Below are 23243 nucleotides of genomic sequence, written 5' to 3' on the forward strand. Positions count from 1 at the left end.
AAGAAAGAAAGAAAGAAAGAAAGAAAGAAAGAAAGAAAGAGGAAGGAAGGAAGGAAGGAAGAGAGAGAGAAAGAAAGAGAGAGGAGAGAGAAAGAGAGAGAAGAGAGAAAGAGGGAAAGAAAGAAAGAAAGAAAGAAAGGAAGGAAGGAAGGAAGGAAGGAAGGAAGGAAGGAAGGAAGGAAGGAAGGAAAGAAGGAAGGAAGGAAGGAAGGGAGAGAGAGAAAGGGAGAGAGAGAAAGAGAGAGGAGAGAGAAAGAGAGAACGAGGGAAAGAGAGAAAGAGGGAAAGAAAGAAAAGAAAGAAAGAAAAAAAGAAAGAAAGAAAGAAAGGAGAGTTCTCATTCCCCTCTCCCCCCAGTGTCGCCTTCTTTAGACAATACCCCAAAGCCATTGTCTGTTACCAGTTTGGTGGGTCCACCCCACCCCCATACACACATGCAGGCATTCTCCACACATACCTACTTCTAGGTTCAGGGGAACTGGCTCTGATTGTCTGGCTCATGAGACAGCCTGAATGCCAGTTGGCCTAAAATGACACTACCCAGGTAGACCTGCTGTCCCATTGACCTGATTTGCAAAATCTTGAAACTGAAAGAGATTTTAGGGTTTCATCTAATTCAACTCCTTCCCAGTTCGGAAGATGTCATCCTATAGCCTCCCTATATCGCCTGCCTCAACTGGAGCACAGTCCACAGCACAAGATTTTCTTTTGCCCAGATTACTCACATGCCCCAACTTTTTTCTAAGTGTACTGCTTGGTTCAGTGTATGTAGAAAGGACATCGCTAACCATTTCCCAGCCAAGACAAAGAGGTGGAGAGATGGGAGCTCTGGCAGAGGATTCCTCTCACCCCCATGGAGAAGCCCCACACCAGTGTTCATGCTGTCCCTTTACCTGGTCTTCTTCGGCGGCAGGGACGTCTCCCAGAAGAAGCTTGCCCTCTTCAAAGCTGGGGAGGGAAGAGACTCCGGTCTAAGGAAAGCTTAGCTGAGTTTAGTTTAGGGCTTAGGCGGTTAAGCAACTTCCCCCGGCTCCCCACCCCCACCCCCACTCTGGCCCAGACCAAACCAGCCCTACCCTCCTCACTTGGCCCTACTCTTTTTTTCTCACCAGGACGCGCCCACGACGTGTCCAGGGGTATATAAAAGCCCCCAAATCCTTTGGGGGTGGACAGAGGTTCCCGCAGAGTGCCTGCGGGAGAGTGGCGGATATGGGTCCCAACCTCCCATCCCACTCACCTGCGCTCCGAAGCGGGGGGCGACTCCGTGCGGCTGCTAAAGGGAGTCGACGAGGAGGCTGAAAATAGAGGGAGGATAGCAAATTTAAAAGCCTCTAACTCGGAGTCTAGACCTTTGTTTCCCCGACCTTCGCCCTGGCTTTCATTCCTAACTTTTAGCTCACCGCCAGGGATCCAAAGACAAAAAAACAGCAGCCAGATCCCAGAAGCTGTGGAGTTCGAGACCAGGACCCCCATTGAGGACCGCCCAATAAACAGGTTCTAGTTGACGACTGGGTGCAGGATGCCCTAGACTAGGCGAGGGAGCATCTCCGGGAAACCGCAGGCGAGGCCTTTGGGAAGCGCCGAGCCTCTTCCTTTGTCTGTCCCGTTCGCTCCTGTCCCGTCTATCCTATCCCGTCCAGGCCAGTCCCACTCTCTATTAATCTCAGTCCCCTTGCCTCACTTCTTCGGGGATCCTGGGAGGGCGCGCTAGGACAGCCCAGCTCATTACTATACTTTAGGTACTACCTGCCTTTCCCCGCCCGCCCTAGGGAGGAGGCCGGGGCTAGCACCCTTTCACAGTGGGCAGGGTCTATTCAAGTCCATTCAAACAATAGATTAGCAACTCTTTGTCCAGAGCACTTTCTCGCTCAGGTATGTAAAACAGTCACTGTGGTCTTATTTCTGCGCCCTGGGTCCAATTCTTCTCCAGGGTACCTTTGCACTCAGACACGCGGCTTGATCTGGCTCATTTCTTCAGACCTTTCCAGATCTTGTCCTATGGACAGTGCTCCTACCTACCCTTCTACCTCCTACCAGGCTCCCAACCCCACCCCAAAAAAGCCTAGAAGGCCAAGTTGTCTCCCCATCCTCTGCGGTGTCCTATCCTGTCTGCTGCCTGGAGGGGATAGCTGAGGAAGACTTTCTAAATTGATAAGTAGATGGAGTGTTGATAAGTAGATGAAGATGAAGGTTGGACTTGCCTTAGGGCCTGAACACCACCTCCTGTTAGCTCACCCTGCTAAAGGAAAGAAAGTTCAACTAAAGAGAGTGTTTGGTGAGTGTGATTCAAGCTTTGAAGGAAGCTAATCTCCCATCTTTCTTCTTCTGGAGATAACCTCTGCCTTTGTATTCTTCCACCCACTTTTTCAAAGCCTGACCTCAGGAAAGGATCTCAGGTTTGTAACTTAGTGAATGTGAATCGAAGGCCCCAAGGGTTTGTTTTCAAATTTCACTAGAAAGACTTCACACCTGCCCCTCTTAATCCCACCAAAGAATTCCGGGTTGTGAAACTTTGGACAACCGAAAAAGAAGTCTTTTTTTGGCCTACAGAATTCCTTTAAGAATGACATAAGACAAAGCCTGCCTCGACACACACGCGCGCGCGCGCACACACACACACACACACACACACACACACACACACACACACACACATACACACAAGTAATTCAGGCTGAGTTGTAAATATATGATAAATGTGACCTGTTGCCTCTCCCTGGGGCATTTTTACCTTGGAATAAATGAAGAGTTCACTCAAAGAAATATATCTCGAATATTCAAAGAACTGCCCTAGATACGTGGAATATTGGGAGTTAAGGTGGGAGCACATTAGTTATGCTGGAAAACCCACTCTCAGAGGCAAGCAGGCACCCACTTCTCTGAAAAGTGGCAAACATCAAGCCCTGGTCCAAGGCTAGCCTTCAAGGAAAATTCACCCTCTTTTGGAATTCTCTATTCCTACCCACCCCCCTCTCGTTCAACTTTTCTTTCCATACCCTTTTTCTGCCTGATATGTGACCTTTCATCAATTTCTCTTCCCTTCTATCAGTCTGAAGTGTAGTGGGGTGCGGATAGGCTGGGGGTGAAATGGGTTGAGGGGGATTGGAGGAGGGGAGATGGACTCTTCTGCTTCCCTTCTGGATTGTCGGGATTTCTGTGGTGAGAACAGCCAGGTGAACAACGCAAGGACTGGTCTGGAGAGTTGTGCTCCGATCACCAATCCACAAACTGGCCTCCAAGTGATCGCTGCAGACTTTCGGTGAACCCCGACCTCCTTAAGGAGCTGGGAGCTCCTGGCGACCCTGGCCTTAACTTTTCATTTTAGACCCCTATTGTTTGAGTGATTTGGAGAGGAGAGACCGGGGTATCTCCAGGAGTTAGAGTCACTTCTGGAGATGTGGATCCGATGTGGACACAGTCTTCTCAGTTCTTTCAGTCCAACACCCCTTTCCCACCAGACCTCCAGCCTCGCCTCCTAGCCCTGTCCCCGCCCCCCTCACTCTACGGGAACCAGTCCTGCCCCAACCTGCGCACCCTACGCCCCGCCCCTACCTGCGCACCCTACTCCCAGCTGATCAGGATCCCGCCCCACACCGGCTTCCCAGCTCTGAGATCGACTCTGCAGCCGCTCTTTGCATCCATCTGGTCTCTGCCCCTCCCAGGGGTTTGTCTAGCTGCCTCCAGTCTGAACCCAAAGAAGTCGAGCGGTGCGGTGCAACGCGGCCTGGTCCAACAATGGATAGGAAGGTGGCCCGGGAATTCCGGCACAAGGTCAGAGCCACTAGCGGGCAGGCGGGTGGCGCTAGGTCGGGGCCGCAGGAGCTCGGGCTGGAGAATACGAGGGAGGAGAGGGAAGAACAGGACAAGCCGGGGTAGCTGGAGCTGATTCCACCGGACCTCCGGTCCACATCCACTTCTCACAAGGTCGACCTCAGACATTGTGCCCTTAACACCGCCAGAGGATGATCAAGGGACCTCTCTCCCCAACTTGGGCTGCTCGAACTGCTTGTTTGGCCCGGAGCTTCTAAGTGAAGCTCTTAGAGAGGGAGGGAGGAAGCAAGCCCGACTAGCCTCACTGCACATCACTATCCCCAATCCCCTTCTTCTAAAGTAGCCTCTTCATCCCCCATCGATATGACTCCCCTCTTTCCCACCCCCAGGAGACTCCTGTATTAACTTGGGACCTGGCTGAGGACACCCATCTTGGGACACCCATCCTGACCCTCCCTTTCAAATGGGAGCCAAAATGTGCCCTGCTCTTCCTTCTCCCTCCACCACCACCACCACCCACCCACCCACACACATACACACACACACACACACACACACACACACACACACACACACACACGGCCAGAGGGATTCCTAAATCAGTCCCAGTTAAATTTTCAAATGGGCTGAGACTCCCAGGAAGAACCTTCACTGGGGCTGAGACTCCTAGGAAGAACCCTCACTGCCCCACCCCCACCCCACACTCATACGCACTTAGCCGGATTCCCATTCCTGTCCCCAGCCTGACCAGTCAAGCATGAAAGAAATGAGTCGTGGATTACCTTGAAGCTGAGCTTTTGCCCTTTCACCTCAGAAAGGGCTTTCCATCCATATCCTTGCTCAATATTGTATAAAAAGGCCTTGATGCTCAAAAGAAGGGCTCTGGTGGACCTAGTCACCCAGTTAAGGCTTAGGGGTTGGAATACAGAACAGATCGAAGGCAGATATTGCCATTTTAAGAGAGAAGGATCGGGAGGCCCCTGACTTTGAAGGTCCTCAGTATGATGTCTGCCAGTTGGAAGCTCTTGGTGTTTGGTTAGCACCTCATCAAACATCAGGCTGATCTGAAAAGTGGTGAGGTTCATTGGAGTACCCCTCTGTGTAGCCACTCACATCCTAACAGGGTAAAATTATAACTTTTCATTCTACCCAAAGGGTTCAGACACCTGTAGAATGTCAGAGCTAGAAAAGACCATACAGATTATCAATGAATACACAGACAAGCATTTTTCTTTTTGGAGGGGGGAAAGTAGGGCAATTGGGGTCAAGTGACTTGCCCAAGGTCACAACAGACAAGTATTTTTAAAGCACCAACCATGTATGTACCAAGGACTGTGTTGGGCCCATATACAAAAAGGGGAACTGAAACCATGTCTGCCTTCAGGAGCTGCTGTTCTAAGTAGATGCAAAATATGCATGAGAAAAATACAAAGCAGCTGGGAAGATCAGGAAAGCCCTTGTACACACAGGAGCAAAGCTTTGAAGGAAGCTAGTGATTCTGAGGGACAGAAATGAGGAGGGATTCCACTCCAGACATGGGATAGAGCCCATGCAAAGACAGAGCTCTGGAGTGGGAGGAGAAGGGGTCAGGTGATGTCTTAATTGTGACTAGCTGGGTGACTTGGACAAGTTACTTCACCTCCCCTAGCCTCAGTTTCCTCATTTTACAAAAGAAGGGGTTATATTTAAGTTCCCAAAAAGCTGTATTGTGGTGTATGAGGAATAACAAATGAGCCAGTTTGGCTGAACCATGAAATGCATAATGGAAAGTAGTCTGGAAAGTCTCAGAGTCAGATGGTGAAGGGCTTTATTCTAGAGGGAACCACTAGATCTTCTTGAGCAGAGGAGTAACGTTTTCAGATTTGTGTTTATGCACAACCACTTTGGCATTTTTGTGGAGATTGATCTGGGGACCAGGGAGACCAACTAGGAGGGTTTTTTATTAGTCCAGTGAAGATCATCTTGTCCAACCCTAAAAAAGATGATAGAACCGAGAGAACCCTCGAACCCCTGTGTCCTGATTTCCAGTCCAGCATTTTTTTCCACTCCACTGTATAACTGGCACTCATGTTGTTGTGGGGCCTGTGATGGGGGTGGGTAGTGTTATAGAGTGGAAGGATAAAGATGCAGACTTCCCACTGCAGATTCCACAGTGAGAGTAGGGAAAATGTGAGATAGGTAAGAATTAGGCTGAGTCCAGGTTGATGGTGAGCACAGCAGGACAGTTCAGTGCAAAAAGGACATAAGGGAAGAAATTTCAGCCGATGAGTGTTTGGTGAGTGTGGATTTCAAGCAACCCATTCTGAAGAAGCCCAACCCCCTCCCCCCACCCCCCAAGGATCTCTTGTGTCTGGCCTGCAGACTCCAGTTTCACTTGTGCCACTGGGCTGTGAAAGGCAAAGTCCCAGAGGCTGGGCTTGGTCGTAGCTCCTCCTCTTTAATGTGTGCGCGTGCGTGCGTGCGTGCGTGTGTGTGTGTGTGTGTGTGTGTGTGTGTGTGTGTGTTTTCTGGTCCTCTTCAGGGTCCTTTAAAGAAGGAAGCCCTGAGGGATGTGTGTGTGCTCCACTCTGTTTTGGGGTCCTTGTTTAAGGAAGGAAGTTCTGAGGTATAAGTGTATGAGTGTGTGTGTGTGTGTGTGTGTGTGTGTGTGTGAGTACCTAGTTCAGTTCCATTGTACTTCCGTAACTGTTTCCTCATCATGCTCATCTTTATGGATTTATGCTCCCAAGAAGTGTGTAGGTGGATGAGATGGCAGGGTGGGGGCTGGTCTGGACTTTGTACCAAACAGCTGTCTGAGGGAGTGGTAGGCCCTAAAGAAGGAAGTTTTCCTAATCCCCCAGCCCCCATCCCTGCACTCAGGTGCCCGTGCAAAAACATGCAACACACACACACCACACACACACACCACACACACACACACACACACTCATACACACACACGCCATGTGTCCGAGGTTTTGGAATGAATTCAGAGTTTGGAGGTACAGAATACCTGGGAAAAACATGAGAGAAAAATGCATTTTGTGCTGAATCGTCATTTGAAGCTAATTTTTAACCTGGGGCAGGGGAGAACTACTGGCACTGGACTGCAACATAAATCTCTTGTTTTTTGAAGTGACCTTGTTGCTATCTCAGACATATTAAATTTATATAGTAAAGAGGGTGCTGGGTTTGAAGTCAAAGAACGTAGGTGCAAAACCCAGGTGTGCTATTTAGGAACCTGAGTGACATCGGGCAATCAATAGACCTCTCTGAGACACAATTCCAGTCTGTAAAACAAAGAGGTCCAACTGTAGTCCAAGGTCTCTGAACTCCTTCCAGCTTTAAATACAGGTTCCTATCACCTTTTGGGGCTTCTTGCTGGACTTTAGCACCTTTATCAGACCATAAATTTTAGACTCAAAATGTACCTTTAGAGGTCATTTTACAGATGAAGAAGTTGGGTCCTGAAAAAGGCAAATGATTTGCCCAGGATCATACAAATAATAAGTGAAAAGACGAGGTGGGGAAATCAGACTCTCTGGTTCCACATTCAATACTTTTTCCCTTACACCGTGATAAATTGATTCTCTGTTATAGCTCCTAGGGGCTCTTTGTGAATTGCATTCTAGCAGGTTTAAAGGTATTTCTTTGATAAAATTCTAGAATAGAAAGGGAGATGTCAAAGAACTATGATCCCTTTAGTATCAACAACTTCTAAAACCAAGACTAGCATGAGAAGGCAGAGAGGAAGGGAAGGAGAGGAGAGGAGAGAGAGAGTGGGGGAGAGAGAGAGAGAGAGAGAGAGAGAGAGAGAGAGAGAGAGAGAGAGTTGTCTGCTTACTTACTTGAACAATAAGAATTCATCGTGGATTTACAAGCTGAAAACTTGATCTTTCAGAGTGGTCTCCACACTGGAGTGGACATCCTCCTGCCATTTTTCTGGGAACTTCCACACTCCATGCTTATGCTCCCTATTTGGCTCCCTTAGCCTATACCTAGTGTCTCCTTGCTAGGCTCAGCAAAATCCTTCCCTAGAAAACTCCAACCTGCAGGTGCTTCTCTGGTTGGTTTATCCTGGTCTTGAATGGTTATGACTTTGGTGATCTGCCTGCATTGACTAGATGTGATGGAGAAATGGGCAGAGCTAGATGCCAGCTGACCTCCCATTCTTCTCCTGCTGTTTAAGAGGAAGCAGAGGGGCAGCTAGGTAGCGAAGTGAATAGAGCACCAGCCCTGAAGTCAGAAGGACCTGAATTCAAATCCGTCCTCAGACACTTGACAGCTACTAGCTGTGTGACCTTGGGCAAGTCACTTAACTCTGTTTACCTCATTTTCCTTATCTGTAAAATGAAGCAATGGCAAACCACTCTAGTGTCAAGAAAACCCCAAACAGGGTCACAAAGAGTCAGACAGGACTGAAAAATGCATGAACAACAACTTCCTGACTCTAGGTCCCCAGGACACTATCCCCTGCACCACTTACATGAATGGCCCATCATCTTTTATAGTCATACAGAACCTTGAAACTTCTCCCAACATCTCCAATGATGCACAAGCCCTCACTGGTAGGTAATATATTGCTGCCAAAGGCATTTAGGGTCAGAGGATCTGAGTTTAGTTCTGACTTATTTATTCACTAGCTATGTGCTTTCATTCTGTCTTTGTGAGGTATGAAATGACGGTGCTAATATTTATACTGCTTTCCTCATAGAAGAAACCCCATCAGAAATGTTCAAATGCTAACAAAGTAAAGTTATCACGAGCACTTCGCATAAAGGTCTTATAGGGATGAGGAAGTGGACATAATGGTTCTGAAGTCAGGAATCTCGTGTCTGTGTGCGCGCACGTATGTGTGTGCGTGTTCATGCATGTGTGCGTGTGCCTGCGTGTGTGCATGTGCGTGCGCGTGCACATGTGCATGTGTGTGCATGCGCGTGTGTGGTGTGTGTGTGTGTGTGATCAGAGACTATGATCTTTGTCACCCTTTTGAAATCTTTCCCTCTGGGAAACACTGATCCCTGAGTACCTTTAATGTGGCCATTTCCAGACTAAATTTCTTCTCTGTGTCTGGGTTTGGTCAGATTTGGTTGCTTTTTCCTATTTCATCTTCTAAGTTTGCCCTTAGAATTCTTCAGACCTTTCATGGGATCATAGGTCTTGAACTCACATATAACACTCTATTCCTATTCAATAGCATCTTATTGGATATAATCAATCAATAAGGGGTGGCTAGGTGGAGCAGTGAATAGAGCACCGGCACTGGAGTCAGGAGGACCTGAGTTCAAATCCAGTCTCAGACACTTAACACAAAAACTAGCTGTGTGACCTTGGGCAAGTCTCTTAACCCCAATTGCCCTCCAAAAGGAAAAAAAAAAATAAGCATTTATTAAGTGCTTGCTAAGTGCCAGGCAATATGCTAAGCTCTGAGGATACAAAAAAAAAAAGGCAAAAGACAGTCCCTTCCCTTGAAGAGCTTACAACCTAATGAGAGAGACAACAGGCAAACAACTACGTACAAACCACATACAGGATTGATATGTTCAGTTGCATCCAACTCTTTGTGACCTTTTGGATCAACTGTCCATGGGATTTTCTTGGCAAAGATACTAGAGTGGTTTGCTATTTCCTTCTTCAGTTTTATGCAGGCAGAGATTAAATGACTTACCCAGGGTCACACAGTGATTAAGTGTTTAAGATCAGATTTGAGCCCTGGTCTTTCTAACTCTAAGCCAAGTACTCTATTCAGTGTGCCATCTAGCTTCCCCTAGATATAGGATAAATAGGAAATAATCAAAAGAGGGAAGACACTAGAATTAAGGAGGATTGGAAAGGGCTTCCTCTAGGAATGGGATTTTAGGTAGGACTTGATGGAAGCCAAGGAATACAGGAGTTGGAGTTGAGGAGGGAGAGACTTTCTAGGCACTGGGGACAAGTGAAAATGCCCAGTGCTCAAAGATGGAAATCTTGTTCAAAGAACAACAAGAAGGCCAATGTCACTGTATCACAGAGTATGTGCGTATTAGGGGTGGGAGAAGGAATAGAGTGTAATCTAAGAGTTAGGAGAGACCTTAGAGGCCTCTAGTCCAACTCATATCTGAAGAAGTATCTCCTCTCCCTCCAATAATGCCTTATGATAGTAGTGGTCCAGCCTCTATTTGAAGAGCTCCAATGGGGGAGAATCGACTACCTCCGTTGATAACTCATTCAACTTTGGAATAGGTCTAATGGTGAACAAGTTTTTACTTATGTTAACTCTAAATCTGCCCCACTTCTGGGGCTAAACAGAACCAGCTGAATCACTTTCCCACATGATAATGTTTCGTATGCTTAAATACAGCTAGCCTGTCAGCCCTAAGTCTCCTCTTCTCCCAGTCCTTTCAGCCAGTCTTGGTATGGCATAATCTCTAAACCCTTTGTCATTCTAGTTGTCATGTTTTCCAGTGTATTGAGTGCCCTTCTTGAAATGTGTCAAACAGAGTCAAACATAATACTCTAGAAGTCGTATATTATTAAGTGGGAGGGGGGGAGTATGGTATCTAAGATACATAAACAATAAATATATATGAGACTAATAGCCATTCCCCATAAATGGTCAACAGAAATGAACAAATAATTCTCAAAAGTTGAATTGCAAAGTATTTACAACGATGTGAAATAATGCTCCAAATGATAAGGACAAAATCAATGAGTCTATTACTTCCTTAGCCCCAGACAGCAAACCTACCAATACAGCCTAATATGGCATTAGCTTTCTGCACTCTTTTGCAGTATTGACTCATATTGAGTCTGAAGTCCAAGAGAGCCCCAGATATTTTCAAGACCAACTTTTATATAACCATACTTTGTCTACCTTATACTTAATGAAATTGATTTTTGAAATGCAGTATAAGGGGGTAGAAAGAGACAGAGGGAGGAGGGGGGAGGGAGAGAAAGCACATGATTAAGGGCACAAACTCCTGGAAGAGATGAGACCAAGGGCACAAGTAGAGGGGATGACCTTGGTAAGAAAGAATGGTGAGAATGTAGTGGGGTTTTGAGATGTTGAATAGAGTACAAGAGGGAGCTCATGACAGATGCTTTTTCAGGTAGGAGAAAGCAAAGTTCTTTCCTAAGAAGGAAAGGGGGAAATAATGTAAGGGGTTGGAGGAGAGAAAATTAAGAATAGTTGTTGTGGAGTGCCAAAATGTTGAGCAGAGTAGCATCAAAAGATTACTGTGCAACAGAGAGGGGGAGTTGAGATTAGTTAGTATCAACTTTGTGGTCCCAGTTAGCATAGTTGTGTGACTTCTCCAATAGTAATCAATAGCATGTTAGTAAGAATGGAGAAATAGGGGGTGACTAGGTGTCACAGTGAATAAAGCACCGCCCTGGAGTCAGGAAAACCTGAGTTCAAATCTGGACTCAGACACATAATACCGACTAGCTGTGTGACCTTGGGCAAGTCACATAGCCCCAGTTGCCCTGCCTCCCCGTCCCCGCTCCAAAAAGCAAAAAAAAAAATGGAGAAATAGGAAGATGGGGGCAATCCAAGTTTCCCAGTTATACCTTACCAAACCGTAACAGAACAAGGGGACAAAAGACTAAAGGGCAGATGATAGTATATAGTTGAACTGGTCAACCCAACATCCAAAACTGTGAGGGGAAGAAAATGAGTCCAGAGTGGAGATAATGGACTGGGAGAGCAGAGAGGAGGTAATGGACTGGATGTCATGCTGTAAGGGTGAAGATACTTTTAGGACAAATGATGATGACAATCATGGAGGTAGTAAAGATATAGGTTATGGTAAGATCAAGGAGATATCGATTCATCTGTATGAATATTGAAGCTGTAGGTCAATGGGAGTGGAGTGGAAGAAACCAAGAACCCAAGAGAACAAAGTATTTGAGGCAACATAATATATATTTGAACTCTCCAACTACTCAGACCCCTTTGAGACTCTATGGTGACTGAGTATAAATGAGTTTTGGATGCAAGTCTTAGCTTCCATGGCTGCTTGCACTAAACACAAGGAATCTGGAGGTCTCCAGAGAAAGTTCTGGCCAGGTACATGGGTGAGTAACTGGTGCTAGTCTCAGGAAGTTTGAACTTGCTGAACATCAGTCCAGTAGACTCATCCCAGGGTGAAAGGAAGTGAGACACACCCCAAAGATAGCCCTCTGTGTCAAAACCTTGTCTCCTGATTGTTTGATTCTATCCCATTCAGGTCCCTAGTGCCTATGGTTCCCTGGAGCTTGGGATCTTAGGTGTGTCTGAGTCTTCTGTCCCTGGTGCTCTCTTAGGAACATTAAGTGACTACTATGTGCCAGGTACTCTAGTCCTCATAGCAGCATGGCATGGTAGAAAGGGTGTTGAACTTGGTGTCTGGAGACTTAGAAAGGAAACCTGCCTTGGACACTTAGAAACTGTGTGACCCAACATGATTAATGTGGAAATATGTTTAATGGGATTGTACATGAGCTGCTGGCACTTAGGAATTCAGCACCACTCCCAGATAGCCGCATAGGGTAATTCTCCTCTAACTGCACATCAGATCTGTCTCTTCAGCCCCCAGGACTTCTAAAGCATGAGGTTTTGGGGAATTACCTTTTTTTTGTAGGGGGGAATGTAGGGCAATTAGAGTTAAGTGACTTGTCCAAGGTCACACGGCAAGTTAAGTGTTAAGACATCTATAAGGAATATATATATATATAATATTAAATATATAATGCTAATACATTAAATATATTATAATACTATTATAACATTAAAAATATTACATTATTAATACATAATATTAAATATATACATATATATGTTCTCTCCTTCCATGAGGAATAGCTGTCTTTCTTTTTAAGAACAGTGAACGTTAATAAGTTTGAGACATATATGATATATATTATATTATATGTGATTGTGTATTATATATATGAATGAAATAAGCATCTCAGCAAAGCTATTGACTTTAGCCCCTGGAAAGCTTTACCAATAAGAGACCATCATCTCCATGATGCAGCTGTGCCAGAGGTAGGGAGATGTCCAATATGACCTTTGATAAATCCCCAAAACAGGGGCAGCTAGGTGGCGCAGTGAAGAGAGCACGAGCCCTGGGGTCAGGAGGACCTGAGTTAAAATCTGGCCTCAGACACTTAACACGTACTTGCCGTGTGACCTTGGGCAAGTCACTTGACCCCAGTTGCCCTACCTTTCCCCTTACCAAAAAAAAAAGATAATTTCCCCAAACCTCATGCTTTAGAAGGTCTTGGGGATGAAGAGACAGACCTGATGCACAGTTAGAGAGACTTACCCTATATGACTATCTGGGAGTGGTGCCGAATTCCTAAGTGCCAGCAGCTCTCCTGGGAAAGAGGTCATTATGAGGCAGCTCCCAAATCTGACCTTGGAGATGACTCTGGTCAGCAAAGTGGAAATGATGTAACCTGAAACTCTCTGCTGTTCCTGCGCTGGGACGTGCTGGGGTGGAAGGGAGTGACAACAGGGGGGGTGACCAGAGGCTCAGAGCTCAGAGACAGACTCTGCTTTAGGCCCAGTGGGCAAGTGTTTTCTTGCTATGTGGACATGTGTTATGAACATATATGTATTGTGTGGGCATGGACGAGTGGCCCAAGTCCTTCCTGAAAGCTTTCATCCAGCAGTCCAGACACCACCAGGCAAGGCATTCTAGGCCTTTACTGGGGTGGGGCTGTCGTGGTTTTTATCGCCACATCTGTGTATCTGGAGGAGGGTGTGTGTGTGTGAGACATTTTTGCATTGCTATGTCTGTGTGAAGGACTTGTCATTTCCTTTTTTTTTTTTGGAGGGCAATTGGGGTTAAGTGACTTGCCCTAAGTCACACGGCTAGTAAGTGTGTCAAGTGTCTGAAGCCAGATTTGAACTCAGGTCCTCCTGACTCCAGAGCCGGTGTTCTATTCTCTGGGTCACCTAGCCACCCTAAGGACTTGGCATTTCCACACATCTCCAGAGAGGTGGGAGACAGGAGGTTGTCATTAACACATCTGTGGGAAAGAGGAAGGGGACATCCCTACATCTGTTTCTGGAAGCTGACATCATTACTCTTATAAATGTGTCCTATACTTACTCATCTGCAGACATGATATTCCAGCAGTAGAATGTAAGTCCCTTGGGGACAGGAATTGTTCTATCTTTGTGTTTACATTCCCAGGAGTTAGCACAGTTAATAAAATACCTGTTGGTTGAATAATTACCTGCAAGTTGGGGAGGGTGATATCACCATTCCTCTGTGGGGATGAAGCCACATCTGAGGAGAGGCTGGCATTTATCTAGAAAGGGAGCAGGGATGTCAGCATGGCCATATCTGCATGACCTTTGGGATGGAGGCCTGTGGGTGATCTGGTGAATTACTCAGAGGAAAGGGAGGTTAACCTTTGGGCTCCTAGCTGTACTTCAGGGTCTCTGGATGTGAAGACTCAACCGGAATGTGACCCTTCTGTTCTAGGTGGATTTCCTGATTGAAAATGATGCCGAGAAGGATTACCTGTATGATGTTCTACGTATGTACCACGAGTGAGTATAAAAGTAACTCCAGGTTCCTCCCTATCTTCTCCACTCTATCTCCCCCTCCTCATCCTCTCTCCCTTACTCCTTTCTCTACCTCCCCATCTCCCCTACTGAGCTATGTGCTGCCCGAGTTGAATCATTATTGTTTCAAGGGCTGTAGGCCCTGGCACCCAGTCTCTGTGGGCCTCTGTGCTGAGGGGAGTGGACCAGACTAGCCTACCACCCGACCCAGTTTCCGGTTTTCTGGGCTCTATAACTGTTTCCACATTGACAACACCTGCTGGGTCAGCCCCAGGAGAATCAAGGGCTGTTAATTATACAGACTTGCTTCTTCATAGAAGTATTATTAGGGACAGAGGTGGGAAGGACAGATCAGGAAGACCAGGGGGACAAAGGTGTGAGAGGGACAGGGGTTACTTTGGGGAGCAGGAATGTGTGTCAGGACCTCAGGCTGGGTGTTTTCCTTTGGTTGGACACCTGGCTGTCCCTATAAATTCCCCCACCCCACCCCTACCTTGAAAAATACACACCATATTATTCTGAGCTCACAGAGACAAGTTACTTAGATCCCCTCGGGGCCTTTGTATTATGCCATTTCCCTTTCCATCTCTCCTTTGTACTACATTAATTTGGCCTGTCAGAGTCCCTCATCCTCAAGAAAACGACATTTTCAGCATCCTGGTTTTTTTCTTTGTCCCTATCCCTGAAAATAACAATACAACCTACATTACTAAAACATAATCTCCCTGGCCACTGCCTCCCAACAAGCATTGTCTTCCCAATTAGAATATTAGCTTCTTACATTCCTCCCCATTGCTTAGTTTAGTGCCTGGAAAATCCAACGAATACATGCTCTCCTGTTGCATTTCCTACAAGGGCCATGGATGTCTCTGTGCTGGTGGGTGACCTGAAGTTGGTGATCAACGAACCCAATCGCCTGCCCCTGTTTGACGCTGTCCGGCCCCTGATCCCACTGAAGCACCAGGTGGAATATGATCAGCTGACACCCAGGCGTTCCAGGTAGGGACAGAATAGAGGAAGTGATGGGGGGTGGGGGTAGGCAAGGCAAGGTGAGGTTGGAGCCCAGAGTTGAGCAGGGCCTTAGGCACTGAAGTCAAGGGGCCTTCTTGATGCACAGAGAGGAGAAGTGGCTGGATTACATTAGCTGGATAAGGAAAGGGTGGCTGTGGTCAGGACCTCCATTTCTGGAGTGATGGGTCGGACTTCTCTGTCTTCTTGCACAGGAAGTTAAAAGAGGTGCGCTTAGACAGGACGCATCCTGAAGGTCTGGGCATTAGTGTGCGTGGGGGCCTGGAATTTGGCTGTGGTCTTTTTATATCCCACCTCATCAAAGGAGGACAAGCAGACAATGTCGGGCTCCAGGTGAGTGAGGGGAGACCCTGGTAAGTGCTGGGTCCTAGAACTTCCCAGCTCTCTCTCTGTTCAGGACTATTAAGATCCATTAGGTTCTGAATTCTAATATAGCCTTCGATTGAGTCATTGGGTACAGCAGGGTCATTACACCAAGACAGTTCAACTGGCTAGTCCAGACGCATAGAAATCAGGCAATGACCTTCTTCCTATTGTTCATGCAACGCTCCATCTTCAGGCTCTCTTTGCCTTGACTCTTCTCATTCCCAAAATGCACTGCTTTCTCACCTCAGAATCCTGGGTGTCCTTTAAGACTCAACTCAAGTACCACTTACTTGAAGCCTTTCCTGATCTCCATATACCCTGCCCCACCCCTCCACCCCCACCTCTACCTTTAGTTTTTTGTTTTGTTTTGTTTTTTTCTCAAAATCACCTCAATCTCTTTTGACCTGAGTCAAAATCCGCAGCTAGCCTAGTTATTATTTCTCCAGGAGGTGGATCTATGGCTTAAACCTGGAGACATTCCAATCCTGGCCAAATTGTGTCACTCCCAAAGGTGCCATTTGATCAGAAAATTTGGAGGTGAGGAGTAGGAAGGAACTATTCAGTCAAAACCTACCCCGATCTTGTCCCCACTCCACCCCCAGAATAACGACCACATCAACTCTACCCAAACCCTCCTGGCTGGTCACTGCTCCTTTCGCATGTTGTCTTCCCCTATTAAAATGTAAGCTCTCATCTGTATTGCTCTGGGGAAGTCATTTAATTTCCCCCAGGCTGAGTTTCTTCATTATTAAAGTAGGATATTAATAGCATCTCCCTGACAGGGTTGTTGTGGGAATCAAATGAGATACTATTTGCCAAGGGCTTTGTAAGCCTTAAAGGGCTATATAAATGCTAGCTATTTTTATTATCATTATATATTTTGTGTGCCTATTTATGTACCCTTTTGTCTCCTATGATAGATATAGGCTTCTCAGATTCTGGGTCTGTTTTCTTTTTTGCCTTTGCCCTGTATCCCCTGGCATGCTGTAGGGTCCAGCATTAATAAATTCTGATTGTTTGATTGAAAAGTCTCACACACGCACACCCCCAAAGTGACCCCTGATGCTGCCTGACTGCTCCGGTGCTACAGGACTGGATGGGGTGACTGAGGGCCAGAGGCAGTGACCACGGAGTCTGCTGTGGGGCTGCCACAAATGCAGCCTTTCCAGGCGTGGATGGAGCTCGGAGTTTAACCCCTCATAGAGGTGTACCTTGTCCCTGAAAACAAAGGAGACCCTCAGACTTCCTTCCCGGGTTCCCATGAGAGTTTTTGAGTAATGTCGGAGGGCCCTAGCGGTGCTGCTAAAGCCAGGGCTTCATGTGGCTTGGGAGCCAGATGGCACAAGATAGTATGGAGCCCCAAGTGAGAGCTGGGAGCTGACAGACGGCGCTTTGTTCTAAATCGCTGTCTCATTGTAAAGCCAGCAGCTTCTGAAATTTCACCCCCTGCATTATTTCCCTACACCCCAGCATATTTTCTAGACTAGAAATGTGGTCTGAGAAAGGACATAATGACTTGCTATCATAACATCACCCCGGCTGCCTTGATTTCCATACTAAGCTCTCTTCCCAGGGTAATTACTCATCAGACATTTGAGGCATTGGGAGGGCCGCGGGGCTGAAACTCTGAGTTTCGACTGTCCTTGACATCTCTCTGCTTATTAATTGGCAAGCTCAAGGCTTTTCATGGACTAGTATGACCATCTCTCTTTGTCCCGCTCTCTCAGATCATCATATCTGTGGCATTTCTGCAAAGGGCTTTCCCCAGGGTGTATGAGAGTGAGGACAAGAGAAAATTAATCTAGAAACTTGAGCTGGCTTGGGTAGGGGGATAGCGTGAGAGCTGCTCAAGCCTGGGATGGTGGAGTAAGTTTCCTTTGGGAGAGGAGAGAGGAGAACTCAATAGGCATTTGGAAAATGTGAGTTTCAGCCTGCTGGGTATTCATGTTTCTGGGTCAAGCATAGGGGAGCCAGTGAACTCAACACTCAGCTTGAGGGCGGTGGCAGAGGTTTCTCAGGAACCAGACAAGCAACAAGCCCACCTCCTCGTCTGATATCGAGTTGAGTACAATTCTTCCTGGGAGGCTGCATTAAGGCAAGCTCGCAGGGCCCACCTCTTTTGTTCCCTCTTCCCCATGGGCTCATCAGAGTATGATTCTCCATTGGGGATTTTCAGGGACATCATTTATTAACCGAGAAATTATAGGATCATAAACCTTGAGCTGGTCTTAGCCATCCCAACCCCTTCATTTTACAGATGAAAGAACTGAAGTGTGGGGGAGATTAAGCTATTTTACCCAAGGTCACATAGAAGTAAACTTCCTTTGGGGGATTTGAACACAGGTCATTTGGCTCCAGAGTCAGCCTTCTTTCTATTCAACCCACCCTACCTCTCAATATCATTCAAGTATTCCTGTCAAAAACAACTGTAATTGGTTAAGTGTCATGGGACTGGTAATTTAATTTCTTTTTGGCTCCTTAAATCAAGGAGAATATGGTGATATCAGACTTGGTCTCTGTTCCCTCATCCTTGTCACATTCATCACCCAAGAAGAAACTTGAGCACATTCAAGGTCTCTGGCTGCATTAGTTGAACCAGGAACTCTCAGGTTCTTTAAAGAGCCTGTCCTCTGCAAAGTCAGTGGTCAAAGAGGCTGGAGATCACAGCCCAAGGCCACTAAAAGGGTCCTGCAAACAAGAAGGAGATGGAATGGTCCTCATCAAGAAAGTACATTGTGGAGCTGGATTTTGGGGATAACAAGAAAGGAAATTTCTGACAGGTGGCTCAGGCTTGAACACTTCCAGTTCTGGGGAGCTCACTGCTTCCAGGACAGCCCATTCTGGTTCCAGATAGTTGATTGTTAGGAAGTTTCCCCTTATTTTGAGCCAGAATTCAGCTCCCTGTAACCTCCCTCTGTTACTGTGAGTGCTCTCTCTCGTCTTAAGTGGAACAAGCCAAATCTCTCTTCATATGACTTCCCTTTAGGTACTTGAAGACAGCGACCATTTCTCCTCCAAATCTTTCCTTCTTCAGGTTAACCAGCCCCAGTTTAAACATCGAATGTTCATGGGGTCTAGTTTCCAGTCCTTTTCATTCATCCGGAGTCAGTGATCCTTCTGTGCCCTCTAATTGTGATTCTGTTAAGACAGCATTGCCTTCAGCCCCTGCACCAAGGCTGTGAGGGTACTTTTAGGGCAGGAGTGAGGAACCTGCAGCCTTGAGGCCATATGTAGCCTTCTAGGTCCTTGCGTGCAGCCTTTTGACTGAGTCCAAGTTTTACAGAACAAATCCTTTTATTAAGGGGATTTGTTCCATGAAGTTTGGATTCAGTCAAAGGGCTGCATTTGAGGGCCTAGAGGGCCGCATGTGGCCTCAAGGCTATAGGTTCCCCACCCTTACTTTAGGGGGTTTTATGGAAATAATTCCAATCCCTCCTCACCTCTACTTTATTTTGTTTTTAGTTTTTAAATTTATCTTAAACTTAAATACAAAATAAGAAAAGAAAAAGTATTCCTATGTACACAGCAGAACATAAGAGAAGCTTCAATATAAAGCAACACATTTCCATTTCAAGAAAACCCATATAATAAATGCTACACATTATTTTCAGTGCTATCCATCTTTGTTTCCCTGTATGTTTTCTTTTATCCTCTTATGTGTACTTTTTACTTCATTTTTCCCTTTGCTCTCCACCAAAAAGGCTACAATTAAGCACGCACATAGATGTGTGTATATACACATACATGCATACACACACATATATATATACATAAGTAGACCTAGATATACATGAACATACACATATATACACTCAAAAATATTTATATAAGACCACATTATCCTTATTTCCACCTGTCATATATGTCTTTGTATTACCATTACTCAGCACCAATGCCTGGCACATAGTTGGTAGTTAATTGTTGAATCTGGAAATGCAAGTGATACAAAAAGATATTAACAAAAACATTGATTTTTTAAAATTTTTAAATAAAAATACTTGCTGTTGTATTATCCCTGATGGAAGGGCCATATGTAGAAGTTTTCCATCCTGTGTTACCAAGATGTAACTATTACTTCTACGTCCAATACAACCATTGGTACAATCATTGGTTATAACCAGTAGAATATAAGCTTCTTGAGGGCAAGGCATATTCTATTCTTGTCTTTGTTTCCCCCGGAGTCTAGTATAGTGTCTGTAATATAGAAGACTCTTAATAAATTGAATTGAACTATTTACAGAAATTAAAGAAATTTCTTGTTTGGGAAGAGTGGGAGAAGTCAGTAGGGTTTTTAAGAACAAGATTAGCTCATCTATCTGAGGTGGTTTGGGGATTAGCCTTCCAAAATACAGTGAATTGGGACCAGGTGATGATGTTTCAAGGTCCCTTCCAATGCTGGGCTTTGTCTATTTGGTGACAAAAGGTGACTAAATTAATCAGCTTTTCCTAGAGCACAAAGGCACTATTCAGTGGAATTTGGTTCATTTGGCATGGTACATCCACTGCTGCAAAATCAGGCTGCATTATGTCATAGATGAACCCCTTCCTCTGAAAGACCATAAGAGCTACTGTGGCACATCCCCTGGACTTCCCAGTCAATCCCGTCTGCTCATGCCACCTTTTAAAATAGCTCCCCAAATCCATAGTCTTACTCTTGTCTCCTGCCAAGCTTGGTGATGAGATCGTCCGGATCAATGGATACTCTATATCTTCCTGTACCCATGAGGAAATCATCAATCTCATCCGAACCAAGAAAACTGTGTCCATCAAAGTGAGGCGTGAGTACAGTCAGTGCTGGAATTGGGGATGGAGGCAGCATCTTAGTAACTGGGCAGTGAGGAGGCGGGGAGGGAAATTGAGAGTATAACTGTTTTCCTTACTATATCTTTTCTCCTACAGACATTGGCATGATCCCAGTGAAAAAGTGAGTGGAGGACCAGCCTTTCTTTGTTCTGTCTCCTGCTCTCCTATCTCTGATATGCCTCAGTCCTCCCACCCCTCTTTTCAGCTGATCAGGGACATTCATTCAACCCCCAGTTCTTGCATTTAGTTGTGCCTTTAGCTTTTTGACACTGTCCTATAGGAAATGTCAGAGGCTTTTTTCCATTTTGAGTTGGTTTGATTGCTACATAATCAGATTCACCACCACCCCACTGCCTCAAAGATAGCCCTTGACCGATGAGGTATCCAGATGTGGGGCTGCTATCAGCAGCTGTCTAATGCTTGTTCTCCCCCTCAGCTCTCCTGATGAATCACTCAAGTGGCAGTTTGTGGACCAGTTTGTGGCAGAGTCAGGGGTAAGAAGTATGATGCCTCACTTTAGGACTGGGAATAAGACAGGGGACTCCTAATACAGGTCATGCTTGACCAGAGAGTGATTTGGACTGAATTGGGTTCCTTTATCTAGATGAACTAGAGACTACATTTGTTGGACATGAGCCCCAGGGACCAAGGCTAGGGAAGATACATTCCCTGTGCACACCAGTTTGAATAAAATGTTCTCACTATGAATGACCCTTTGTCCAGACTGAGATATATACAGCTTGTCCCTTAAGCAAATAAATGTTCCTCTAGAGATGATGAGGTTTGGAGTAGGCAATATAGCTCAGCCCTAGACTCAGAACAGAGTGGATGGATGGATGGATGGATAGATGGATGGATGGATGGATGGATGGATGGATGGATGGATAAGAAAGCATTTTATTATTTTCTGTGGCTCAGAGAAGAGGTACGGGACTCGTCCTAGTTTCCTGAGTTGGCTCTGCCTCTATGAAGCCACATGCATGCACAGGTCCAGCACCACATATCTTATTTCTTCCTATTGTTACAGGGTGGGAGGGGTGGTCTGCCCTTTCTTGGGAGCCGAGAAAACAGAGAGAAGAAAGTCTTCATCAGTCTGATTGGTTCTCGAGGTCTGGGATGCAGGTGGGTAGTGGTCACATGGATTGTATTTTTAGGTGAGGATTCCATTTTATCATTCTGCCCCCCACACAACTCTCCTCTCTCATTAGCACTTACTGTTTTGCCTAAACACCAAGATGAGCAATTCAAATCTATACAGAGCTTTCTATTAATAATAGTGGCACATTTATGTAACTGTTCAGACTTATTAGGGCTTTTCTTGCCCTGACCCTGTGAGTTGGGTAGTGCAAGTATTATTTCATAACATTTGAATAAACTGAAGCCCAGAAAGGTCAAATATTTGGCAAAGGTCACAGCTTTCTAAAATTCAAGTCCAAGATGTGAAGGTGGTTCTTCCAGCTTCCAGCCCTGTGCCACATTCTAGTAACTGCTTTTCCAATAAAAAAGGGTGACAATGTGCACCCCTAGCCCCACCTCTCCCTCCCCCCTCTCTCTCTTTCTGTCCCTTTGTCTCTCTGTCTGTCTCTTCTCTGTCTCTGTCTCTCTCTCTTTCACACACACACACACACACATGCACAAAAACCTGCTCTGTATAGAATATTATACTAAGTACTATGACAGGGATACAGAAACATATGAGATAGTTCATATGTTTAACATACCTGAAGTGTTCAGGCTAACAATCAGGTGATTATTCAGGAATTAGCTGGTGGTTGTCTTTCCTGGGAATATTAAGAGATGAATCTGGCAGGTAACTAAGGGGTTGGGGAGGAAGAGAAGAAGAGTGGGTTATCTGTAGGGGACAGAGAGAGCCAAACCTCAGCCTGCCCTTCTAATCTGTTTGTGCCAGCATTTCAAGTGGTCCCACCCAGAAGCCAGGCATCTTTATCAGCAACGTGAAGCCAGACTCCCTGTCTGCAGAGGTTGGACTAGAGGTGAGTGAGTGCTTGCACCCCCATTATCTCCAGCCCTGCTTTCTGTACTAGGTCTAACATCTGTATGACTGACCCCCATAAAATTGGGAATATGATGAAATTGTTCTCCTCCAAACCCCTTGCTATAATAGCCTTTTCCCAACTTGGTGGTGCCCATTTCTCCATTTCTTCTCCCATTCCCTTAGGCACTTAGTACAGTCAGTTTTTTGCCATTTGCCCAGTCACAGCCTGACCTCAGGGAAGAATATGAACATTTCAGTCGCCCTGAAGTGTATGAGTTTTACAAGGACCAAATACTGCTACCTACCAAAAAAGAATGTCTTGGAATTACTTTGAGTACTGAAAATCTTGTCATGGATACCACCACCACCTGGTGGTAGCATACCTCAATTACAGGTTTGCTTGTTTTGACTGATGTCAGGTATCTTAGAAGCTGAACTCTGGTACCTAAATATAGGAAAGGATGATAGCAAATGTCACAAGGGAGCAGAATCTTAAGCCAAACAACTGAATCTCTAATCACAGAATTTCAGGCATGAATGAATAATTGGGAGAGGTGTTTTGGAGGCCAACTCCACTTGTCCCTGGAACCAAGGAGGAACTTGGACAAGGAACAAGGGAGCTTCTTCCTGACTCAAAACATGAGGAGAATGAGCCTTTATGTTGTCACCACTGAGCCCATTTCCTAAGCACCCAAAGTTGACAAGATGGGGAGAAGATTTTAAAGTTTCCAAGTGACACAGGGTCATAGGATTCAGAAT

General features: G+C 45.8%; 2 protein-coding genes across 2 annotated transcripts in view; one reads left to right on the forward strand and one right to left on the reverse strand.

The window, feature by feature from the left end:
• The window catches only part of OTOG (otogelin), a 100937-nt gene extending 99464 nt beyond the window's left edge, over nucleotides 1-1473 (reverse strand). The window contains exons 1-2 of the mRNA XM_069073475.1: nucleotides 1238-1473; nucleotides 894-948 (exon numbers count right to left, since the gene is read on the reverse strand). Of these exons, the coding sequence (XP_068929576.1) occupies nucleotides 894-948; nucleotides 1238-1473 (291 nt within the window). The remainder of the gene's footprint in view (nucleotides 1-893; nucleotides 949-1237) is intronic.
• Nucleotides 1474-3564: 2091 nt separating this feature from the next.
• USH1C (USH1 protein network component harmonin) overlaps nucleotides 3565-23243 on the forward strand; it is a 62415-nt gene continuing 42736 nt past the window's right edge. Inside the window, exons 1-9 of the mRNA XM_069073202.1 lie at nucleotides 3565-3771; nucleotides 14208-14275; nucleotides 15146-15289; nucleotides 15514-15652; nucleotides 20355-20463; nucleotides 20585-20609; nucleotides 20925-20982; nucleotides 21516-21610; nucleotides 22398-22482. Coding sequence (XP_068929303.1) covers nucleotides 3736-3771; nucleotides 14208-14275; nucleotides 15146-15289; nucleotides 15514-15652; nucleotides 20355-20463; nucleotides 20585-20609; nucleotides 20925-20982; nucleotides 21516-21610; nucleotides 22398-22482 — 759 coding nt within the window. The 5' untranslated portion in view covers nucleotides 3565-3735. The remainder of the gene's footprint in view (nucleotides 3772-14207; nucleotides 14276-15145; nucleotides 15290-15513; nucleotides 15653-20354; nucleotides 20464-20584; nucleotides 20610-20924; nucleotides 20983-21515; nucleotides 21611-22397; nucleotides 22483-23243) is intronic.

The sequence above is a fragment of the Petaurus breviceps genome, unplaced genomic scaffold (assembly GCF_028583685.1).
Source record: "Petaurus breviceps papuanus isolate PSGF00001 unplaced genomic scaffold, PetGlider_PUasm1.0 140, whole genome shotgun sequence".
NCBI classification, from domain to species: domain Eukaryota; kingdom Metazoa; phylum Chordata; class Mammalia; order Diprotodontia; family Petauridae; genus Petaurus; species Petaurus breviceps.